The sequence below is a fragment of the Rhinichthys klamathensis genome, unplaced genomic scaffold, assembly GCF_029890125.1.
Source record: "Rhinichthys klamathensis goyatoka isolate OS25496 unplaced genomic scaffold, OSU_Roscu_1.1 h1tg000147l_1, whole genome shotgun sequence".
Classification (NCBI taxonomy): Eukaryota; Metazoa; Chordata; class Actinopteri; order Cypriniformes; family Leuciscidae; genus Rhinichthys; species Rhinichthys klamathensis.
In genome coordinates, this window is record NW_026606682.1 from 1,498,074 (window position 1) to 1,519,175 (window position 21,102).

General features: G+C 38.3%; 1 protein-coding gene across 5 annotated transcripts in view; it reads right to left on the reverse strand.

The window, feature by feature from the left end:
* The window catches only part of LOC130090524 (solute carrier family 41 member 1), a 33,625-nt gene extending 23,748 nt beyond the window's left edge, over positions 1-9,877 (reverse strand). Inside the window, exons 1-2 of one of the 5 annotated variants that reach the window (XM_056257934.1) lie at positions 9,766-9,877; positions 6,622-6,939 (exon numbers count right to left, since the gene is read on the reverse strand). In XM_056257934.1, the coding sequence (XP_056113909.1) occupies positions 6,622-6,915 (294 nt within the window). In that variant the 5' untranslated portion in view covers positions 6,916-6,939; positions 9,766-9,877. Of the gene's footprint in view, positions 1-3,605; positions 3,961-6,621; positions 6,940-7,900; positions 8,015-8,251; positions 8,412-9,555; positions 9,641-9,765 lie in introns of those variants that run through there. The other 4 variants (XM_056257936.1, XM_056257933.1, XM_056257930.1 and 1 more) reach the window with 4 other exon arrangements.
* Between the last annotated feature and the right edge of the window lie 11,225 nt (positions 9,878-21,102).

Below are 21,102 nucleotides of genomic sequence, written 5' to 3' on the forward strand. Positions count from 1 at the left end.
CCATGCTAGTAACGGGTTGGACCCCCTTTTGCCTTCAGAACTGCCTCAATTCTTCGTGGCATAGATTCAACAAGGTGCTGGAAGCATTCCTCAGGGAGTTTGGTCCATATTGACATGATGGCATCACACAGTTGCCGCAGATTTGTCGGCTGCACATCCATGATGCGAATCTCCCGTTCCACCACATCCCAAAGATGCTCTATTGGGTTGAGATCTGGTGACTGTGGAGGCCATTTTAGTACAGTGAACTCATTGTCATGTTCAAGAAACCAATTTGAAATGATTAGAGCTTTGTGACATGGTGGAAGTAGCCATCAGAGGATGGGTACATGGTGGCCATAAAGGGATGGACATGGTCAGAAACAATGCTCAGGTAGGCCGTGGCATTTAAACGATGCCCAATTGGCACTAAGGGGCCTAAAGTGTGCCAGGAAAACATCCCCCACACCATTACACCACTACCACCAGCCTGCACAGTGGTAACAAGGCATGATGGTTCCATGTTCTCATTCTGTTTACGCCAAATTCTGACTCTAACATCTGAATGTCTCAACAGAAATCGAGACTCATCAGACCAGGCAACATTTTTCCAGTCTTCAACTGTTCAATTTTGGTGAGCTCTTGCAAATTGTAGCCTCTTTTTCCTATTTGTAGTGGAGATGAGTGGTACCCGGTGGAGTCTTCTGCTGTTGTAGCCCATCCGCCTCAAGGTTGTGCGTGTTGTGGCTTCACAAATGCTTTGCTGCATACCTCGGTTGTAACGAGTGGTTATTTCAGTCACTGTTGCCCTTCTATCAGCTCGAACCAGTCTGGCCATTCTCCTCTGACCTCTGGCATCAACAAGGCATTTCCGCCCACAGAACTGCCGCTCACTGGATGTTTTTTCTTTTTCGGACCATTCTCTGTAAACCCTAGAGATGGTTGTGCGTGAAAATCCCAGTAGATTAGCAGTTTCTGAAATACTCAGACCAGCCCTTCTGGCACCAACAATCATGCCACGTTCAAAGTCACTCAAATCAACTTTCTTCCCCATACTGATGCTCGGTTTGAACTGCAGGAGATTGTCTTGACCATGTCTACATGCCTAAATGCACTGAGTTGCCGCCATGTGATTGGCTGCTTAGAAATTAAGTGTTAACGAGCAGTTGGACAGGTGTACCTAATAAAGTGGCCGGTGAGTGTAGTTCTTAAAGAATTTGCTGTATCCAGAAAGATTTTTTTAAGTGTAAATCTCATTAAAATTGTCAAGAAATGTCTGGGTCATATCTCAACAAAAACTTATAATAATTTTAAAGCACATCATCAAAATTATTTGTAAAATATATTTATAAAATACATCAAGGTGGTATTTATTAATGCAGATTTTAAAATTAATACAAAAATTAAATAACTGTGTCTAGGCATGATTATTACAGGATTAACAAGAGACTAGGGGGAGGGAATGTCCTTAATAAAAAAAATAAAAAAATAGCAACACAATGCAAAAATATGTTTCAATACGCAAAAATAAATAAATAAATAAAAATAAAATCTTCTGAAACTAGAAAATTCACAGTTGAAAATGCATTTCAAATTTAAAGCGCTTTCAATTATCGCTATATGATTCAAAGGGGCAACAAATACAACAACACTGGTGCAGAAATAAAAAGGTACACAGTAAAATAATAATTCTCATTATCCATTTAAGTCACACTGCATGCTGGGAACTGAAGCCCTGCCCTGAGGTCCATACTGAACTTTTCAAGAATTTGAGCTAAACAGATACTTTACACAGAATAGTGCATTGGCTTTCCCATACATCACTGCTAATGTGGCCATCAGTCAATATTTTTTAAACTGTGTGACGCCTTAATACTTTCAGATTAATCCAACTAGGTGTCAGTTTCAGCTCTTTATTGATTCTTACAGTCAAAACACAAACTAGTCATCAGCTAAATCATAAATATCATCTCATAATGTGCATACTGACAAAAGAGTCGACGTGACTCACTGAACATGAATGGCTTCTTGTGCAGTGCGTTTATATTTAGTACGTGTCAGTATACGAGTTGAGCGCTCCTCTCTTCACAAGCCCACTCATCATGCGGTTAAAAATAACCGTAATGTTTAAATAAACAGATAAGAGACCGGTGCCAGCCAGCCAGTCAGCCAGGGGATGGTATTTTTACCACACGCACAGTGCAGGCTGTTTCGAGAGGCTGGTGTCACGTCACAGGCCCGTCTTGGGATCTAGCCCACTTCTCCTCCTCTCTCTCTCTCTCTCTCAGACCTCTACAAACAAGCTCTCATTCTCTCACCCTGTCTATCTCACCTGCCCCCATGAGAATTCAATTAATAGACACACAACACAGTCCATGCCAACCGCTGGAGGACATGAGGAAGACGAGGAGCTGTTACTGGAAGTTAGCATGTGCTTGTGAATTGTGCTGATATTCCATGAGATAACTGCATACTGTATACAAAACATTAAGTTTTATTTTGTTTTGGGATATTTTGCGTTAGAATGCAGTAGCTTTAGATCTACATACATTTTCCTATCTAATGTAAAGGTGCAATAATGGAACATATAAAAGCAGTGTTATTTTAGTATTGTTTATATACTATTATAGAATTCATTCACATTTTAAATTCGCTTTTATTTTTCGACTTTCAGTTTTCATTTTAATTTTAGTTTGAGTGATTTTGTTATGTACATTTTTTCATTCATTTCTATTCAGTTTTAATTTAAATCTATTTCAGTTTTAGTATTACTACTTACATTTCATTTATTTTATTTTCATTTAAGTTTTTTGGTTTAAATATTTCATCTAATATTTATGTTTATATTAACAAAAATGAGAAAAGGAAAAAAATTGTTTTGGTTTTGGTTAACAATAAAAAAAAATCTCAGTTGTATTTGAAATGCTTTCAGGAAGAAAGGAAATTGTGTTTTAGCTATGAATTAAGCAGAAAAATAGCAAATATTGAGTGAACCAGTTGCAAATAAATTGATAAATTAATCAATGAATTTGAGATTAATAAATTATGATACAATTCTGTTTAGCTGTCATGTTATTAAAGCATTAAAACCAGTCAAAGAATCACAGTGATTTTGCCTCTCTTATTATTCTTAATACATTTATTAATCTGCCTTATTTCTTTAAACTTCAATATCTATATGCTTCAACATTTACCCACTAACTAAGAAAACACCAAAAAAAAAAAAAAAAAGTAGAAAAGTACCACAGAATTATGATTTTAGGGACATGCTACAATGGAAATATGATTTTTAGACATGTATATCATGGTATTCTTGAAGTAACATGAAGATGGTATATGAATATGGTAGTATCATGCCTTTATGAAACTACTGTAGGACTCCCATGGTATTTAGGTGGAACTCCATGGCACAAAGTCATAGCACTACCATGGTACATGTCCAAAAAAAAGGTACTTTTTTATAATGGTGGTATAATGGTATTACATCTAATCCCACCACTGAACCATGGTATCGCCAATGTTTATCAATACTTTTGGAAAACATCATTACTTACAATTTGTAAAAATGCAATTTCAATAACATATCAACCAAGAAATATGGCAAATCTAGATTAAATTGCTCATACTTGGATAATGTCCATGACGATACCGGCCGCCACCATCCCCAGTCCGCCCAGCAGATACGGCAGGAAGACCTGCGCAGCGATGGTGTACGAGCTCTCCGGCAGAAAGCCATGAGCCGAACGGGTGAGCTTGCAGGTGAAACCTCTGAGCTTCGTTCCCTGATAACAGAGCTCCAGCTCTAACCGAGTGACCACCATCTCGGTTACCTCATTCCCCAACGTAACCGGAAGGTTCAACGAGGGTTCCTGGAAGCTTTCAACACTCTCCTAGATCGCTGAACGTTTCTTTCATAATGTCTCGAAAACAAAACAAGAAGCTCAAGACAAACAGGCAAGAACATGATCTAGGTTAGGAAGAAGAAAAATAATATGCTGACTCAGAAAGACAGGATGTACTTATGATTAAACGATGAGGCAATTTAGTATCTTCAGATTGTCCCACGATAGCAAAGGCCCAACAAGATGGCTGATGTATATTTCAGTTCTATCAATGCCAACAAATCCAACAGGAATCTTCACCTTCAAGTCTCCTTCTCCTCGGTTGGTTCTCTGAGCATCAAAATCCACTTTTAAAAACTTCAAGACTCGACATATGCCTTGATGAGAGTTGTCTCTGGAGGACTCTTATGATAATTCCCAAGCCGCCGCTTTTTTCACTCGCAGGTCGCTGGAACGTCCATGTACACGAGCGCTACGATCTCCAGAGTGCATCTTCTCTCCGCCACAGGAGTCGTGACTCACTAGACGAACAGTCCTGTCTGGCTCGACGTCTCCGTCACCAGGCCTGGTCTAACAGGTCCAGAACGTGACAGAACACACATGTTGAGGCTTTTTTCCACTCGTTCCTCTTCACCCCCTCCTCATCGGTGCATCAGGCCCTTTAACAGTCACCAGTCTGAGCCTTATCACTTCCTATCAACCATTTCATCTGACTCAGATGCTCAGAGTCTTGCATCTGTCCCCCTGTCCTGCTCTCTGCTAATGTCTCCCCTGACGTATAACTGAACCTGTCTTATCAGCTATGAAAGGGCTGAGTGCTTGGCAGCCGGACGAGAGGGGGGAAAGACGAAGGAGGAGAGCGAGATAGAACAAGTGTGTGTATGAGAGACAAAGAGACAGATTGAGAACCCATGGGGTTGTAAAAGCAAGCGTTGTTCGATTACTCACCACTCTACCGCTTGCCAGTGCGTAGAGGACACGTTTGGACGAGGGGCATGATTCAGCTAAAAACAACCCCAGCTCGGTCGTGAGCAGGCACAGTGACGCAGCAAATCCAGACCCACATCACCAACACACACCTCTGAACGCATTCATTAAACGGCATCAGGACACAGCATCTCTTGAGACAACGATTATTAGGGAGGCGTTCTTTAAAAGAATCTTTTTTGTCAATATTTGCTCAGTCTCATGTGGAAACCCGTTTCTGCCACAGAAAAAAGAAAAAAAAGGTAATTGGGACTTTTTATCTAACAATTCTGACTTCTGAGTTTATCTCTCAATTTTGAGTGAAACGGATAGTTCACCCTAAAATGAAAATTAAGTCATAAATTACTCATCCTGTTGTTGTTCTAATGCCATATGCCCTTCTTTCTTTTACGGACCACAAAAGGAGACTTTTGAAAAAAAAAAAATGGTCTCATAGCAGTGAATAGCGACCAGCATCAAGCTTTTTAAAAGAGACAAAAAATATCACAGAATGAACCCATGTGACACGTGTCATATATTCCAAGTGTTCTGGGAGTATACAATATAAAAATGTTGTGTTTTATTTAAAGGAGCTGTATGTAAGAAATGTATTTCAATTAATCATAAAATGGCCCTGATATGTCACTAGACATTAAGAAATCATGTTCATTTCAAATACTTATATCACTGACAACAGTAGTACGGCCAGGATATTGTCATTTAAAAAGTGAAGTTGCAGCCCTCAACTGATGTTGATGTTGTCATCTTGTGTTTTGGCCTGAAGCCCCACCCTCCACCTATCTACCAATCACAAAGTCAGTAGTGTTTCGGCATCCGGGTTGCCAGCTCTGCTCTAGTTGAAAGCTCCTTGTAGCAGCCTATGTTCCTGCTGGATCCTGCAGCCTATCTGGCAACCTCGAGTCAGGGGGAGGGGGAGGGGATACACAGCTCTACAGTAATTTGAAAGTGATTGCAGTACCAATTTTGGCCACAATCTTACATACAGCTCCTTTAAGGAAAATCCTGACCTTAGCCGTTGGTCTTCAGTGCAAAGCTACGCGACGTGCAAGTTGTGAGAAATCAAGATTAACAAATCGCAATTCTGATTGTTTCTGAATTCAGAATTTATATCTCACAATTCTGACTTTTTTCTTAATATCTTCAATTCAGACTATCTTTTTCAGAATTGCGAGTTTATATATCGCAAAAGTCCAAATTCTGAATTACGTCTCGCAATAATTGACATTTTGTCTCTGAATTCTGGGGTTACATCTTGCAATTCGGACTTTTTTCTTCTGAGATCTGAGTTTATTTCTCTTTTGAGGGACACCAAATTTCATGGATGAAAGGATCCATCTGTATCATGAAATGCACATTTCGTTCAATAAATGTTTTTGTACATTCCATTTTTTAGAGACTTTTATTACGTCTTTTTGTTCTTTTTAGAGCTTGACACTTTTCCCATTCACTTTTGTTGTATGGAAAGAAAAGTTGCATTAACATTTTGTTAAACATCTCAATTTGTGCTCCACAAAACAAACAGATTTGTAGGACTTCAAATTGATAACATTTTTGGGTGAACTATTGCTTTAATGCTTCATGATAGGAGTTTTTTGTCCGGTCTCTCTCCTTCCGAATGAATTTTAATGACCACATTAATTTGCCTCACACTCTGCTTCCTGTAAGTGAGGACCATAAATACCAGCACTTGACATGCTGGATAATTAAAGTGGGCACATTAGTTGCTATAGCCTCAACCTCAAACTGTTGCAAAGACATGTCAGGCGATAAAACGGTGTGTAAATTTGCAGAAAGTTCTTCAAAAGTCTCTTACCTGCACACTGTCCAGCACCATACCTGCCATCACCATCCCCATCCCAGCCAGCAGGTATGGGATCAGCACCTGCAGGCAGATAGAAATGGCCGACTCATCCTCTATCTTAGCCTGGGCCGTTTTGATCCTCTCCTCCGCAGGCTTTTTAGGTGGTATGATGGGAGGCGGCAACAGCAGGTCATTTTGCTCATCTAGACTGCCAGCCCGATCCAAAGCACCCTGCCCCTTCCCTTTCCCCTTTTTGGACTTCTTGCGGCCACCTCCTTTCCTCTGTCGAACTTCGTCGCCTGCCATGGTGGAGTCTCCGGTCCGCTCCCTCTGAGAAACAGGAAGTCCATCAATAAAACATTTCATTTAGGCCAAAACACACAGTTGGCATTCATAAGTCATACGTTTTTTCTTCTAATTCAACACAAATGTATTCATTACATGATAATATCAGAAAAATTATTTTGAGTGAAAAGCTGAACCAATTTAAAGGGATATTTCACCCACAAATGAAAATTCTGTCATCATTTTCTCATCCTCAAGTTGTTCCAAACCTGTATGAGTTTTCTTTGTTCTGTTGAACACACAGGAATATATTTTGAAGAATGTCGGTAACCAGACAGTTTCAGGGCCCCATTGACTTCTTCCATAGTATTTTTTTCCTACTATAAAAGTAAATTGCTACCATCAACTGTCTAGTTACCAACATTCTTCAAAATAACTTTCTTTGTGTTCAGCAGAACTAAGAAACTCATACAGGTTTGGAACAACTCGAGGGTATAGGCTAAATGACAACATTTTCATTTTTGGGTGAACTATCCTTTTAAATATTTGGTGATGAACATTGTTGTTGTTAATTGTGATTCTTAAGTGTCATTCTAATAATATATTTGTAGCATTATTTATGTAAAGAAAAACATTAAATAAAATTGAATGTGATATGAAATATGTTGCTAAAATATAATTCTATGTACTAATATTACATATATGTTTAGATCTTAGTAAAAAACAGAACTTCCCCAACCAGATTTGATTTGTGTTCTTTTTTTTCTTGTGTTCAAAATTTTCTATTTAATTACATATATCATTTCAATGTGGCTGCATACTCTTGAACCCCACTGTACAATCTGAGTAGCCTAACGTGTATTTTAGTGATATATCTGTAAGGGATGGGATTTTGAATATAAGGCATTTATAAACGGTAAAGCTGCATGTTACTGTATTAGCGTAATGTTAATCAGTGTTTTGGAAGTTAGCTTTTTCGGGATACTTTTTAAACAGAACGTGTTACCACTATAATGATCCACGATGTATCAACAGTCTGATCTGAAAGGTTTGTATCACTTCGATCTTTAATCACACCGATGATGATGCTCATGTTTTGGTCCATAAGCACTGATGACACGTTGCCATAGCAATATCAAGTCACATTCCCACAGATATATCACTGAAGCTTGCCTCAAATCTCACAACAACCGTTCCTCTAACAAATAAATGTATCTCACACGTATATGGATTGAAGCTAAATGCTATCGACTCATGATATTGACAATGACAGATGAAAACAATGATAGGTTACACACGGTTGATAGGTTGTGCTCCACATCATCAGCAATAGAAAGCCACGTAAAGAACAGCCTACCGTCTCAAATGAGCCCTTCTTTTGTGTTTATGTTCATCACATTATATGAAGCTTCTCTATCGATAATGATATTATTCACTGTAAATGCTTAAGCGCGTTGAATCACTACTCGAAACGATAACTTCCTCGATAGGAAACGAATTCACCAATAGTACTACAGAGAAAGCTTTGCTCATGAATATTTATTAGTCACGTGAGGGGACGCGCCTAGAAGAATTCAAAGCAACGTCTGCATGATGAAATTAATATTAATTCGTTATGTCGTACAGACTAGTATTTGGCGATTCGACAGAGAAAGAACCAGGATGTATTCAATCCATGGCAGGTATCGACTAATGTCATTGTTTTAATATGTTTAGAAATTAGTTTGAGCCGCCCTGAGGTGCTTCTTTCAAGTCGGTGAAACTTACGTTACTTCACTAACGTTATTTTAAAGCGGTTTTTTTATCTACGCATGTGTGCTTCTGTCGTCAGTAGAGTGGTTTGGATTTTTTTTATTTACTATTTTGATTCGAATCTTTTAACCCCATTCACTAAAATGTTTATTCAGAATCAGATGTATTAATTAATTCGTTCAGTGATATTTTCTGTAGATTACATAGCTAATGAATGCCAGTAGGTGGTGACAAGCGAAAATAAAGGGTGAGTGAATCGACTCATTCACTTAATATAGTGTCGTTCAAATCCATAACGACGCATAAAGCTTTCCCCCCAATTTATATAGACCTATAGCTAACAGCATAAATAATACATTTAGTAGTTTAATGTTGTTTCAATATAAGTTACCTATTTTTTATGTATAGTCATGTTAACATTCATAATTCTTCCGCACTCTTATTTCTCTCCTTGTTTTGAACGACGCTGACTCGCAGACTTGAATAGAATATTTATAGCATACTAGGCTACACATATTTCAGGGTATATTAACACTGATCTATATAAATGACGTTTATAGATCAGTTATTCACGAACAAGCTTCGTTCTCACTTGGAGGAAATCGGTCACTTGCTTCAGTGAACGGAAAACATGAATGATTCGTTCGAACCGGAATGCTTTGTTCGCTTAAATGATTCATTCAAAAACGAAACAACACTAGTTGTCAGCACTCTAGTCAAAACCCAAATCGAATGAAACTAGGTGATGTTGTTAGTTATACATTTCGTATGTAACATTTTATGTATAGAATTATTTTATTTAGTGCGTAAACTTTGATCGATAACTGCAACTTCATTTTAGGGGATGAGAGATTAAAAGTGCTGTCTACTTATTCTAGAGTTGAGTATGTAATAATTTGACTTTTCTACCTTGCATTTGTCCACATTGCAGGTGTCCACGCATGCATCTAACTTCCAAAGGTCATGAAAAGTTGCACACCAGGCAAACAACTTATAACTGGATGTATGAATGGTCCACAATGATATGGGAAGCTGATAACACAAACCAATCCCAAATTCTGCTACGGTGTAAGTACAGCACAGATTTGTCCATGCGAATCTAACATATATACATCTTACCTATCACAATGTCGCAAAGCGAAGGAAAGACGTAAGTGACCAGCATAAATCTTAAAGGGCACCGAGAATAACAACGTGCAGTCGGATTGGAGGAGTCACAGATGGGGGGTGGCTCGGAGCGTGTCTTAAATTTCATCCTGCTGGCAGTTTAGAACACCCCCCTCCTGTCTGACCTCATCTGCCACTGAGAAGATGGTGTTGACAGGGAAACCCATGCTCCTCTCCCTTCAAAGAACATCTAGTTAAACGGTTTCCATACACATATCACTGTCACTTCACTGCCACCAAATTTGAAATGACAGTGTTTGCAGGCACAGGTTTTGAAAAAGGCTTTTAGACCTAATTTGGTGCAGTAATTATGCAAATAGTGTTTGCGCACAGCATATGATGTTGACTGACTGGGTCACTTTACAATGAATTTACCCTCCAGTTATTCTGTTGGTTTCACATCATCTCAAAGGGCTGTTACATAAGCATATTTTCAGTATTTGTTTATATATATTTCATAACAGTATTATGCAATGACATTCTTATATTGTTGTCAGAAAATTTTGTTATTTATTGTTACAGGAACAAGATGAAGAAGCCAGACGGTTTCAGAATCAAATACGACATTGATTAAGCTCACTGAATACTGCACAGTATACGCTTCAAAAACAGTAAGTACAGTATAGTTAATGTTTCAAAGAATAGTACGTTAAATTATGTCACATGACTTAACCCTTTAAGTGTCACCCCCCTTTTTTGAATATACATGAAAATGCACATTTCGAACTTAAATGGTTGTAATTCAAGAATGCTTCGGAATATAGACGTAAGATTGGTCTTGTTTTAAAGAAGACATTTGGCAGATTTTTGTAGAAGTGAAATAAATTAAGAAAGTGAAACAGAAAAAAAGTTATAGAAGTTTGAGTTTATGAAAATGTACAATGTAAAAAATTTAATTATTCATATTTTATATAAAATACATATTTTCAAAACCTGGGCGACTCTAAAACTGCAAAAAAATCAAAGGCAAAAATCTGAACAAGTTGTGTTTCAAATTTTAGGTTAATATCTCAAAAAATGAGCTTTCAGTAAGATTTTGTTTGGGCGCAGTACCAAACTTTTTCACTAGATGACAACCAGACTCCATTACTGCCCATATAAGGGCGCCTCCATTTCCATATGTGTTTTGAGTGATATGAACCATTATTTCCACAATTTTCATACAATTTATGAAGTAGACATCCTATTCAGAAGTAATATGAGAAATTTGGCAGATTTTGATATGATTTCAACCTCTAAGAAACATCGCAAAAAGAACACGCATGTGCATTTTAGCTTCCTGCCACATCATATAATTTTTTTCTTTATATAAAAAAAAAATTCAGACCTTTTTTTTTTTAAATAATTGAATGGATGCTATCTTTTGAACTCTTGGCATGAAAACAATCTGAGGTTTCTACCCTTCTTTCATGATTTTTTATGTTCATCACTATTTCAAAATAAAGGTCTAAGAGTATGAAAATATTATTGTTGCAAATTGATAAATTACGGCTCCTGTGTAATTTATTTTGAAAATCAATCACCAAATATGGAAACTAGAGATTGTAAGCTTTCAAATGATATATAGTTTGTCAAGATTAGTTTAGGTTTAGTATAGGATATTACTGTTTTAATAATGTAAAGGATTTGGGCCCACCGGTGGGCCCGTGACACTTAAGGGGTTAATCATGTTACATGCGTGTGACATTACCTTCTCGGAAATGAAATGGGTATTTTGCCAGTTCATATTTAGAAAAAATATCTTTATTTTTGGCAGTCACATCAAATAATGAGTGACACATTTTTTAAAAATGACTTTAGGTTCTTTCATCTAATTGGAAATGGAATGACTACAGACTACAATACAGTAAAGACTACAGTATAGAGCCAGTGTTATTTTAGTATGTTTATATATTAATATAAATATTTTTAATTAACTGTTTTTTTATTTCAGCTTTATTTAATGAAAACTATTTTTAATAGTTTTATGTAGTCTCTAAATATCTGAGAATGACCTAAATATGTTTCTGCTTCCTGTGTGATGTTACAGTGGTCCACTAGGTGGAAGTAAAGTACAGCAGAACATGCGCCTCTGGCTAAATAGAAATAAGCCACATAAAGGTTATTGAGGAGAAACTGTGTTTTAGTAATTAAAAGAACAGTTGGATTGCAGGGTTTGCATGTTGATCAAAAATAGAGCAAAATAATGTGTCGGTGGATGAATTACACACATAACAAGAACTCCCACAATGCCTCTTATGGACCTCTGACATTAAATACCGGAATAAAACGCAGTAAAACAGAAACAAACACACACACATATACGCTGTAATTATGGGTATGCTGTTGCCTGACAGGAGTGGTGGAAACTTGTCAGAGGCGCTAAATATAGCTACTGTCCCTTTCCAGCGAGACACAGTGGACACCTGTCACACACACACACGCACACAAACACTTACCCACAATGCTTAACTTTCACATTACACCACCTCCCACACTCTTCCTTTGGCTTCAGACGTCCCAGCTGTTCTCCCCTTCATCTCAAACTTCAAAGCAAAAGAGAAGGAGCAAAAATGAAGGAATGTTATGTCTGGAAAAGCGCACTGATTCTGTATCAATCAGTTTGTTTGACAACCTGACGCTCTGCTCAGCGACAATTCAAAAGGAAACATATTGCAGACATACTGTACATTCTATAGCATTTCAAAACCCATAAATGCCCATCAAAGTCATTAATTCAAATGTTGACAAGTGTCGTCTTCCCACTTCTAAAGAAGGAAAAGATGGCTAATTGCTTCCTCCGAGCAAATCACCTCAAACATACCCCATAAAACTGTCACATCAAAAGAAATCACAGTAACAAGTAAACAGGGCCGGTTTCCACAAAAATTACAAGGCAGTGAAGCCTTTAGTAAAACCCATAAGTACATATGTTTAATCTCTAGTGTACTTCACTAACATGAAGAGACTCCAACAGCAGGAATCGACTAGAGTTCCAAGAAACACATAACCTCTAACCTTTCCTGAAATGCAGTAGCTTCGCACATGTTAACAAGGTCTTAGCGGGGAACAGATAAATCAAAACTTATAAGATGGTTTAATACCTTAAACTGAAATGGGATTAGTGTCAACACATTCCAAAGAGCTTATCGGCACCTGCGCCGGGATCGTGTAAAATCCTTGAAACTTTTCTTGCAGAAAAACAGCCCTAGTGCATATTGTAAGAAATATCAAAAGCAAATTTGATCATTGACTGAAGTCACAGCGTGACTGCGAACACTACATGTTTCCTTCACCCTTTCCAGCTCAGAGCTAATAACAGGTTCTCAAATGACCTCTCGACTCTGCGTTCAGAACGTGGTGATCACATGGCTCTGATTCCAGGCCTCTGAGGTCATCTTATGGATGTGAAGGTCAGGAGTGTGACTGACAGCTTTCTACTTAGAGCTCCTCAAGACGAACAGCAAACCTTCGACACACAATTGCTTATAATGTTATTCATTTATTTTTGGCGGCATCAAAACGTTTCCTAATTGAGCAACGACTGTTATACTCCTAACAAATATGACGTCTCATGTTTCTGAGCCCTAACGTTCATGAAAACGTGGTTTGATCCAAGAGGGAAGAATCCCTGCCATGGCACATGCTGAATGAAGGATAAGTTTGGCACATAAGTCTCACTGTAATAGCTGTCAAACAGCCTGCCAAAGAAAATAAGTGCATTTGTGATGAGCAGATTTTGTCTTAAAATAGAATATAATCTTTATTTATTACCAAATGAACAAGCCTGTGAGATGTTGCAATTGAATGATGGCATGATTTTATTATTGGGACAATTCCCTTGGAGAAACCTGAGGTTAAGTGCCTTGCTCAAGGGCACAGTGGTGATGGCTCTTGGCTTTCTCATTATGGGGAATAAACTAAGGAGGTCTGTAATACACAAAGTTATCTGATACAGTTCCCATTCATCTCAGCTGCAGTCATCAGAGGGTACATGGCCCCCTTAAAGTCTGCAGCCTAGAGGATGCCATCTTTGTTTCATGGGTACTCGCTTCCAGAAACATGTGACTGATCACTTGTCAAAAAAAGTCAATTTGATGCTTTTAAGAGCCCTCCAAATAAAGCATCTAATATAATGAAATATTTATGTGGCTTGAACTAAAGCAGTTACTTTAAAAGGCCGTTAAACGTGCTTTTTGACAACTTAATGGTGTAGTAAGACATCCACCAGTAGGGATGAAGGTGTTGACGCTAACTAGTCAATAGAGCACAACAGTGACTAGTCACTTTTTCAGTGGCATTGGTTCCCATTCATTTTCTCCATAAGGATTTAAAAAAAAAAATGCTTTAGCTCTTAGCCATGAACCAAAGCAATCTCCTCAATCAACATATACATATACAATGCATGAAAATCAGAAAAAGACATGTGTTCGAAACGAATGTCTTCTATGAGGCAATGAACAACAATCAAATGAAGCACTGCAAATGACGTACTTGAATTAAAAACAAGTAAAACTGATTTATTATTGATAATTGATTTTTAGTAATTTATCATAAGTATAAAAAATATATTTCAAATTAGCATAGATGATAGATTAAGTGACACCGAAGATTGAAGTAATGGATGCTGAGAATTCAGATTTACCATTACAGTAATTTAAAATAGCTTTTTATATACTGTAGGCTATATTTTAAAGCTGCAGTCCGTAGCTTTTTTGGGGTTAAAAATTATCCAAAATATATCAAATGCAGATTTCAAACAGAGATGGCGACAAAGAGGAAAAACTGCGGACTGCAGCTTTAAAATGTAATAAAATACAAAACAGCTACAGTATTTTAAATTGTAATAATATTTCACAACTTACTGTTTTTACTCTATTTATGAAATAAATGCAGCTTAGGTGAGACTTCTTTCAAACACATAAAAAAAAATCTTGTCAGCCCTAAAAATTGAATGGTATTGTGTGTGTATATACAAATAAGAGAGTTAAGAATGTAGGAATACTGGCTTGTCATGGGAGTTTGAGATTGCTTTCTCTTTAGGATTCATGGGTAGTGTAGTTCTTCACCTAAAAATTCTATATTAAATATGTCTTTTTTTTAAATGACGTTAAAATTACTCTGAATTATGGTTTCAACAGAACCATATACCACTGATTAATAACCTCCAATCTTATGGTATCTGTCTCAAAAGGTTTGTATATAATCATTAAAATTGATTTCTCTATGAAAAAAAGAATGGGATTTTTTTTTTCCAGAACCCAACCCTAGATTGTTCCAGTTACAGACCCTGCATTTTATCCACTACAACAAAACACCACCCCATTACTGACTATCTTTTAAAACTAAATGTGTATTTAGTTCATGCATTATGCATGGGTTCACCGTTTTCACACCATCACCAAGATAGAAGCCCAAGGGGAGCAATTTTCGACTTTGTGCACTCCAGATCTTTGCAGACAGTGTACAGAGTTCATTACAATAAAATAATCATCCTGACTATGCTGATCGTGATGTTAGCTGCAGGATAAATGCAGTGTAACTGCTTTCCACCCCACTCCCACATTTCTTCGCTTTCCCACAGCGCCCTTACTCTTGCTTTGCGTGCTCAGATCGGCCGCAGCTGTTCGTGTGGGTCTCCACCCTCTCCAGCAGAGCTCGATTACATAACGTTACAGAGTGATTGATGAGCTCTCAGATTTCCTCTCACTGCCAAGTGTCCATTCTCTCTCCTCTGTCCAGTCTTAGTCTGCATAAACGTTCCCGTCTCCTTTCGCTTTATATCTCAATCTTTTCATCTTCAGAATAGGACAAAGAAGAGGCAAAGCAAATCCTTCAGAAACAGAGATGATAAGACTGCTGGCAGGGCACAAGTGCAAATCTGAGTCATCCAGTTTTATGAGCTTAATCTCATTCATGTCACAACACGCACCGAACTGATGAAATGACACATTTTGCACTTGCAGCAAACTGCACTCTTAGCACACAGAAAGGTCTCCTTTTTGTCTAGCAAATGTAATTCTTGCATTACTACTCCTTTGTTCACGCACTACTGGGTTTTCTGCACCAACCCGAAGTATTACTCAATTCTGATATCACAGTGTTTTTCCTGGCTCAAAACGAGGCGGAGGTGGTAAAATCCTGATCATGTTTTTTAATAATAAGATAATTAAATTAGTATTTTTCGTAGACCTTCATATAGCCTACTGTGTTTCCCACAGTATATTTGTGGGTGGAGCTCGGTACGTCTAGAATGACTCTCATTCAATGCGTTTTACCGTGATGAGAGATCCGTGTCTTTATTTAACTCAACACATTATAATGATTTATCTGTCATCCACCCTCGATTAAATGGAATGTTATGTTTTTATTACTTGCCCCCCCCCCCCCTAAAACCCCCGACCCGCGGATTATGATCCGCGCAGGACTATCGGCAAACTATCGGTTTGAGAATGGACACAGGCCGGTGTTGCGCCGAATTCGACTAACAGAACTGTCACGGTGGAAAAAGTGCATCTGAGCATGTGACTGTCTGTCCGAGTGTTGTCGATAGCCGGAGGCGGCCGCCTCGTAATTCTCTATATATCACTATAAAACCCTGCTAGACCATTAGACATCTGTTATCAGTACAGGGACTTTCACTCTTATCAGAACAATGTTTGAGCATAACTGTGCAGCAGAAAAGAAATGAATAGACTTTGCAAGAGAAGAGACATGGAAAACTTCTGTAATAAGTTCCATGGGAATAGTGAGCCGTTCTTTCTTTGACGTCACGTCATTGGAGACTCACGGAACAAGCTTTAGTGCTTTTTGGGGAGTGTTACGGCACTCACAGGTGTAGACAGACATGCTCCCTCTCAATCAAACTTTCAGAGGACTGTCATAATGTACTCTGTGCACTAATAATGAGAGGTGACAGCTGCTGATTAATATTCAGTGTTTGCCAAGGCAGTGTTACTATTACTTTAGTTCTGAGAGGTAAGGGGTTTAGGGGCCAATCACACAGAGCACGATTTCCAGTCCACTGCACTACTTTTCCATTGTTTTTTAATGTAAACACGCTAGACGGATGTGTTTGACCACTGCGCTCACGTTTTGCGTTGTTTTGTTTGCATGACACAGCATTCTAAAAACGCAGCGTTCAAGTTAAAAGAAGTTCAACTTTTAAATGTCTCATTCCTCTTCATTCTGTGTGAATGGCCCTTAAACATAAATTACATTTCGGCACATAACTCATACTGCACCGTTTGAGCTGTGCACATGATCAATACCTCAATTACCCAGATAGTTGTGTGCAGTTATTTATATCTTCATGATATTTCACCCAGCAGATCATAAAATGGGCAAATACATCTAATTAACACAGCCATTGAGGGACCAGAATATCATATCATTATACTGTGTCTGCTTCAGTGTAAAAAAAAAGGAGGGGGGGGCGGATTTAGAAAAATAATTAAATAGTCCAACTGTGATATATTAAGTCACACTGTGAAATATAAAGTTGCAATTACATTTTTAATAAATTTTTTTTTTACTCTGAGGCAGCTGGTTGTGTGCTATTTACATCTTCAAGTTATTAGACATACAATTAATAAAAATATTTTTGCATGGGCAACCATCACTCACGTTTTCTGATTTTCAGCAGTTACATTTATTCTTAACTAGCTGCACTGTCCTGGCCAAAGGTAGTCTTGTGTAGTGAAGTATTGAAATATTGTAGCATCTTTATGGTTTAAAGGAAGCTCTGTTGGAGTAGACCCCCCCCCAAGAAAAATATATATATATATATTTCAGATACTGATGAGGGCATATGAGAAAAGCTCTCTAAATGTCACTCTAAAACTTCCTGCCTGAGGTTACAGAACAACACAGCAAAACCTGAGAAAAAGGGGAAAACTCATCTGAACATCTTTGTGCTGCAAAACGCCTCTGTATGTGAGACTCATCCTGCACTTTATTTTTTTTGCAGAATCTTTGAAGTTACTTTGGTTTAAATATCTTAAAATGATTGGCTACTCAATATTTAGTTTCATAGACTGCTCTGTATTTTTGTTGAGCCAAAGCAGATATAATCACAAGAACCTCTTCCATCTGCAAATCGTTCTCTCTAATATCCTTAAAATGTGTGTAATCTTTTGCTCCACCAGCAGCAAAACATTTTCCCAACCGAACTGAAAGAAAAAAAAGTTTTCAAACACTCCCTCATCTTCCATTGTAGTCCAGGTCACGCCATTATGTCCATCCCAGTCGAGCCACCCAAACAGATTTTAATTGGTGCTGCTCCTTTGGAGCAGAAATTATACACCCCACATACACACACTGGACATTTTTCATATTTTTTCAAAAATGTCATGTAGTGTTCAGTGAAGTTCACTAAAGAAAGTTAGATTCCTGCTCACTGAAAAATCATAGTTTTCATCATTTTAATGTATATCCATCAGCACATGATGCAGGACAGACCAGGTCTGTCATTTATTAAAGAGTCTACCTGTTTGTATATTAGTACAGTATTAATTTAATCTAATTAATTTGTTGTTTTCATGTTCTTTCATCTGCTGCATTAAAATTACGACAGTTGTAAGCTGCTGTCCCCTTTGAATGTCACCATGGAGGCTGGAAAAACCTGTTCTTTATATGATAAACAAACAGGCCCAGGCTAGCTGAAGCATCCGACCATATCATCTAATCGTTTGTTTAAAAAAAACCAAATGATTAGAGAGAAAAAAAAAATATATATATATATATATATATATATATATATATTGGTGTCAGCCAATTGTGTGTGTGCACGGTCATTCATAGAAGAACCAGGCGAATGGCAGATCGCCTCTATCTTCTGCTTGTGATTTGCTACAGTCATTATGACATTAAAGCAGGCTGGAGGCTTGGCCACAGCCTTTCTTGGAAAGGGAACACCAGCGTCCTCACACTCTTAAAATGGAGGGGAAACACAGAGAGAGATTTTGAGCACACGGAAGGGTAACATTAACCAAGATATGCAAGATGATGATGGTCCCTGGAACAGTATTTCTGGCTCCATCCAACGGCTATTACATAAGTTACTCTGAGTGCTGTTGTACCCCTTTGCTAGCGCCGTGTGTATGAACATTACTGTACAGCTCTGCAAATGCTCTTGGGATCAAATCAAATGACTCTTAGTCCTTGACCTTCATCCATAATGGTTGTATTTGTTCAGAATCCACAGGATCAACGGCCAGCAATCAGACTCATTTGAATCAGCCCCACTATCGGTCCAAACCATCAGTGTTGGACATCAAAATTACGTACAATCTGGTGTAGTTTTAGGCCCAAAGCAGCTAATGCTGGCTCTCCTCATACATACACATCTGGGCTCCATCACAGTTCTCTTCTGGCCATATGGCAGTGTTTAATTTCTCCCTCTCTCTCTGAAAGCAAGAGCAGCAAAGAGGTCTCACAAGATCAACTGGTTCCAACCATACAGTAAGATGAGCTCTCTGGGACCAGTGCAGCCACAGACTATAGACAATGTCCCAGTCTCTGAGAAGCTATGATTAATTGAGTCAGATTAATTGAGTCAGCTGATATCAATACAGATATTAATGCAGTATAGTTTGTGTACCTGATTCACAAAGGGAATCGTGCATATCGGGTAAGGATGCAAACGGGCCCAGATAATCTTTTGAACGCAATTCACAACATTCTTTTATTGCACTAGACAAATAATGAGTTTTTTATATATATATATATATATTTGAAGTCTAATTTACATAGAAAGCATTTTTCTGCCTCAAAGTAAAAAAAAAATTGTGAGATAAAGTGTAAAATAGGAGATAAGTCACATAATGAGCTATAAAATCAAAACTATGAGAAACAAAGTAGCAATTCCAAGTTTAAAAAAAAGTCACATTGTGAGATATAAAGTCCCACTGTGAGATATGTCCCTATGTGACAACGTTATATTATGTCTCACAGCAGTGGCGCAAAAAGTGGGTATGCGCTATATGCAGCGCATAGGGGCGCAGCACCATGGGGGGCGCCAAAGCGATGGTAAAAAAAAAAAAAAAAAAAAAAAAAATTTCATTAAAAATATATATATATATATATATATTGTACTGCTGTTGTGCGTTTTTAAAATAATTTCTGCATTTCTTGTTATATAAAATTTTAGAGGACTAACAGGCTAGAGTAGGCGCCCTCATGGAGAAGGGGGGCGGGGTGATATCGCGAGCGGGCGGGGGCGCCGTGAGCGCTGAGCGAGGTACGAGTAGTGAGTTGTCGTCGAAAAAGATGGATAAAACAAAATGCTGTGGGGCTAAAAATAGAAAAAGAAAGCGGGAAAAGGAGATGGCATGTCAACTGATGCGACAGCAGCTAAATAAGTGCATGCTGAAAGCCACCAGGTAGGATTTAAAGGGATACTCCACCGGTTTTTTATATTAAACTATGTTATTCCCTTAACTAAGACGAGTTGATACATACCTCTCTCGTCTCAGTGCGTGCACTATATCACTCTGTATTGCCACAAAACTATGTTAGCACTTAGCTTAGCCCAGTGCATTAAATATGGGCCAAAAAGAGAAGTGACCAAACACTTCCTCGTTTTCCCTATTTAAACACAGTTACTCGAGTAGTGTAACTCGACCTAGGCTGGTGACACAAAATAAAACGTTGCGCTTTTCTAAGCGTTTAAAATTGATGACTATATTGTATGGCGGAATACCATAACAAGTGCTTTTGAGCACTTCGACTTGGTGCAATAATATCTTCACTCGTGAAAAGTCCTCTTACCGGCTCCCGCTTCCTCTCCCCCTCCCTCTCATTTCCGTCAATACAACCAACGTGACTTTTACTACCTGTGCTATTAGCAAACTGCAGATCATTTGCAATGGCGGACTTTGTAGATGATTATGACTTCTTTGTAGCAGACCCAGAGCCATATCTGTTTGAACCCGAGTACACGGAGGAGGAATTAGCTCTTATGGACCATGAGAGGAAAGAAAGATATGATCCAGAACAGACCGGAGCTGGCGAAAGACCACGGGCAAACAGCAATTGGTGGTGCAAGTGTGACTGTTGCGAACAGATGCCGACCGAAATTGAGAGCCTATGCTGTTTAGAATGGGACCAGGTATTGCCATCGAAGGTGGGGGTCAGTGTAGATCCAGAAGACCCTGGACAAATCGCATGTGTCGCGGCAAGCGACGCGTTTGCAGCGATGATTCACCCGGCAGTCGTAAAAATTTTCTTTCCTCTCACGGTCCATAAGAGCTAATTCCTCCTCCGTGTACTCGGGTTCAAACAGATATGGCTCTGGGTCTGCTACAAAGA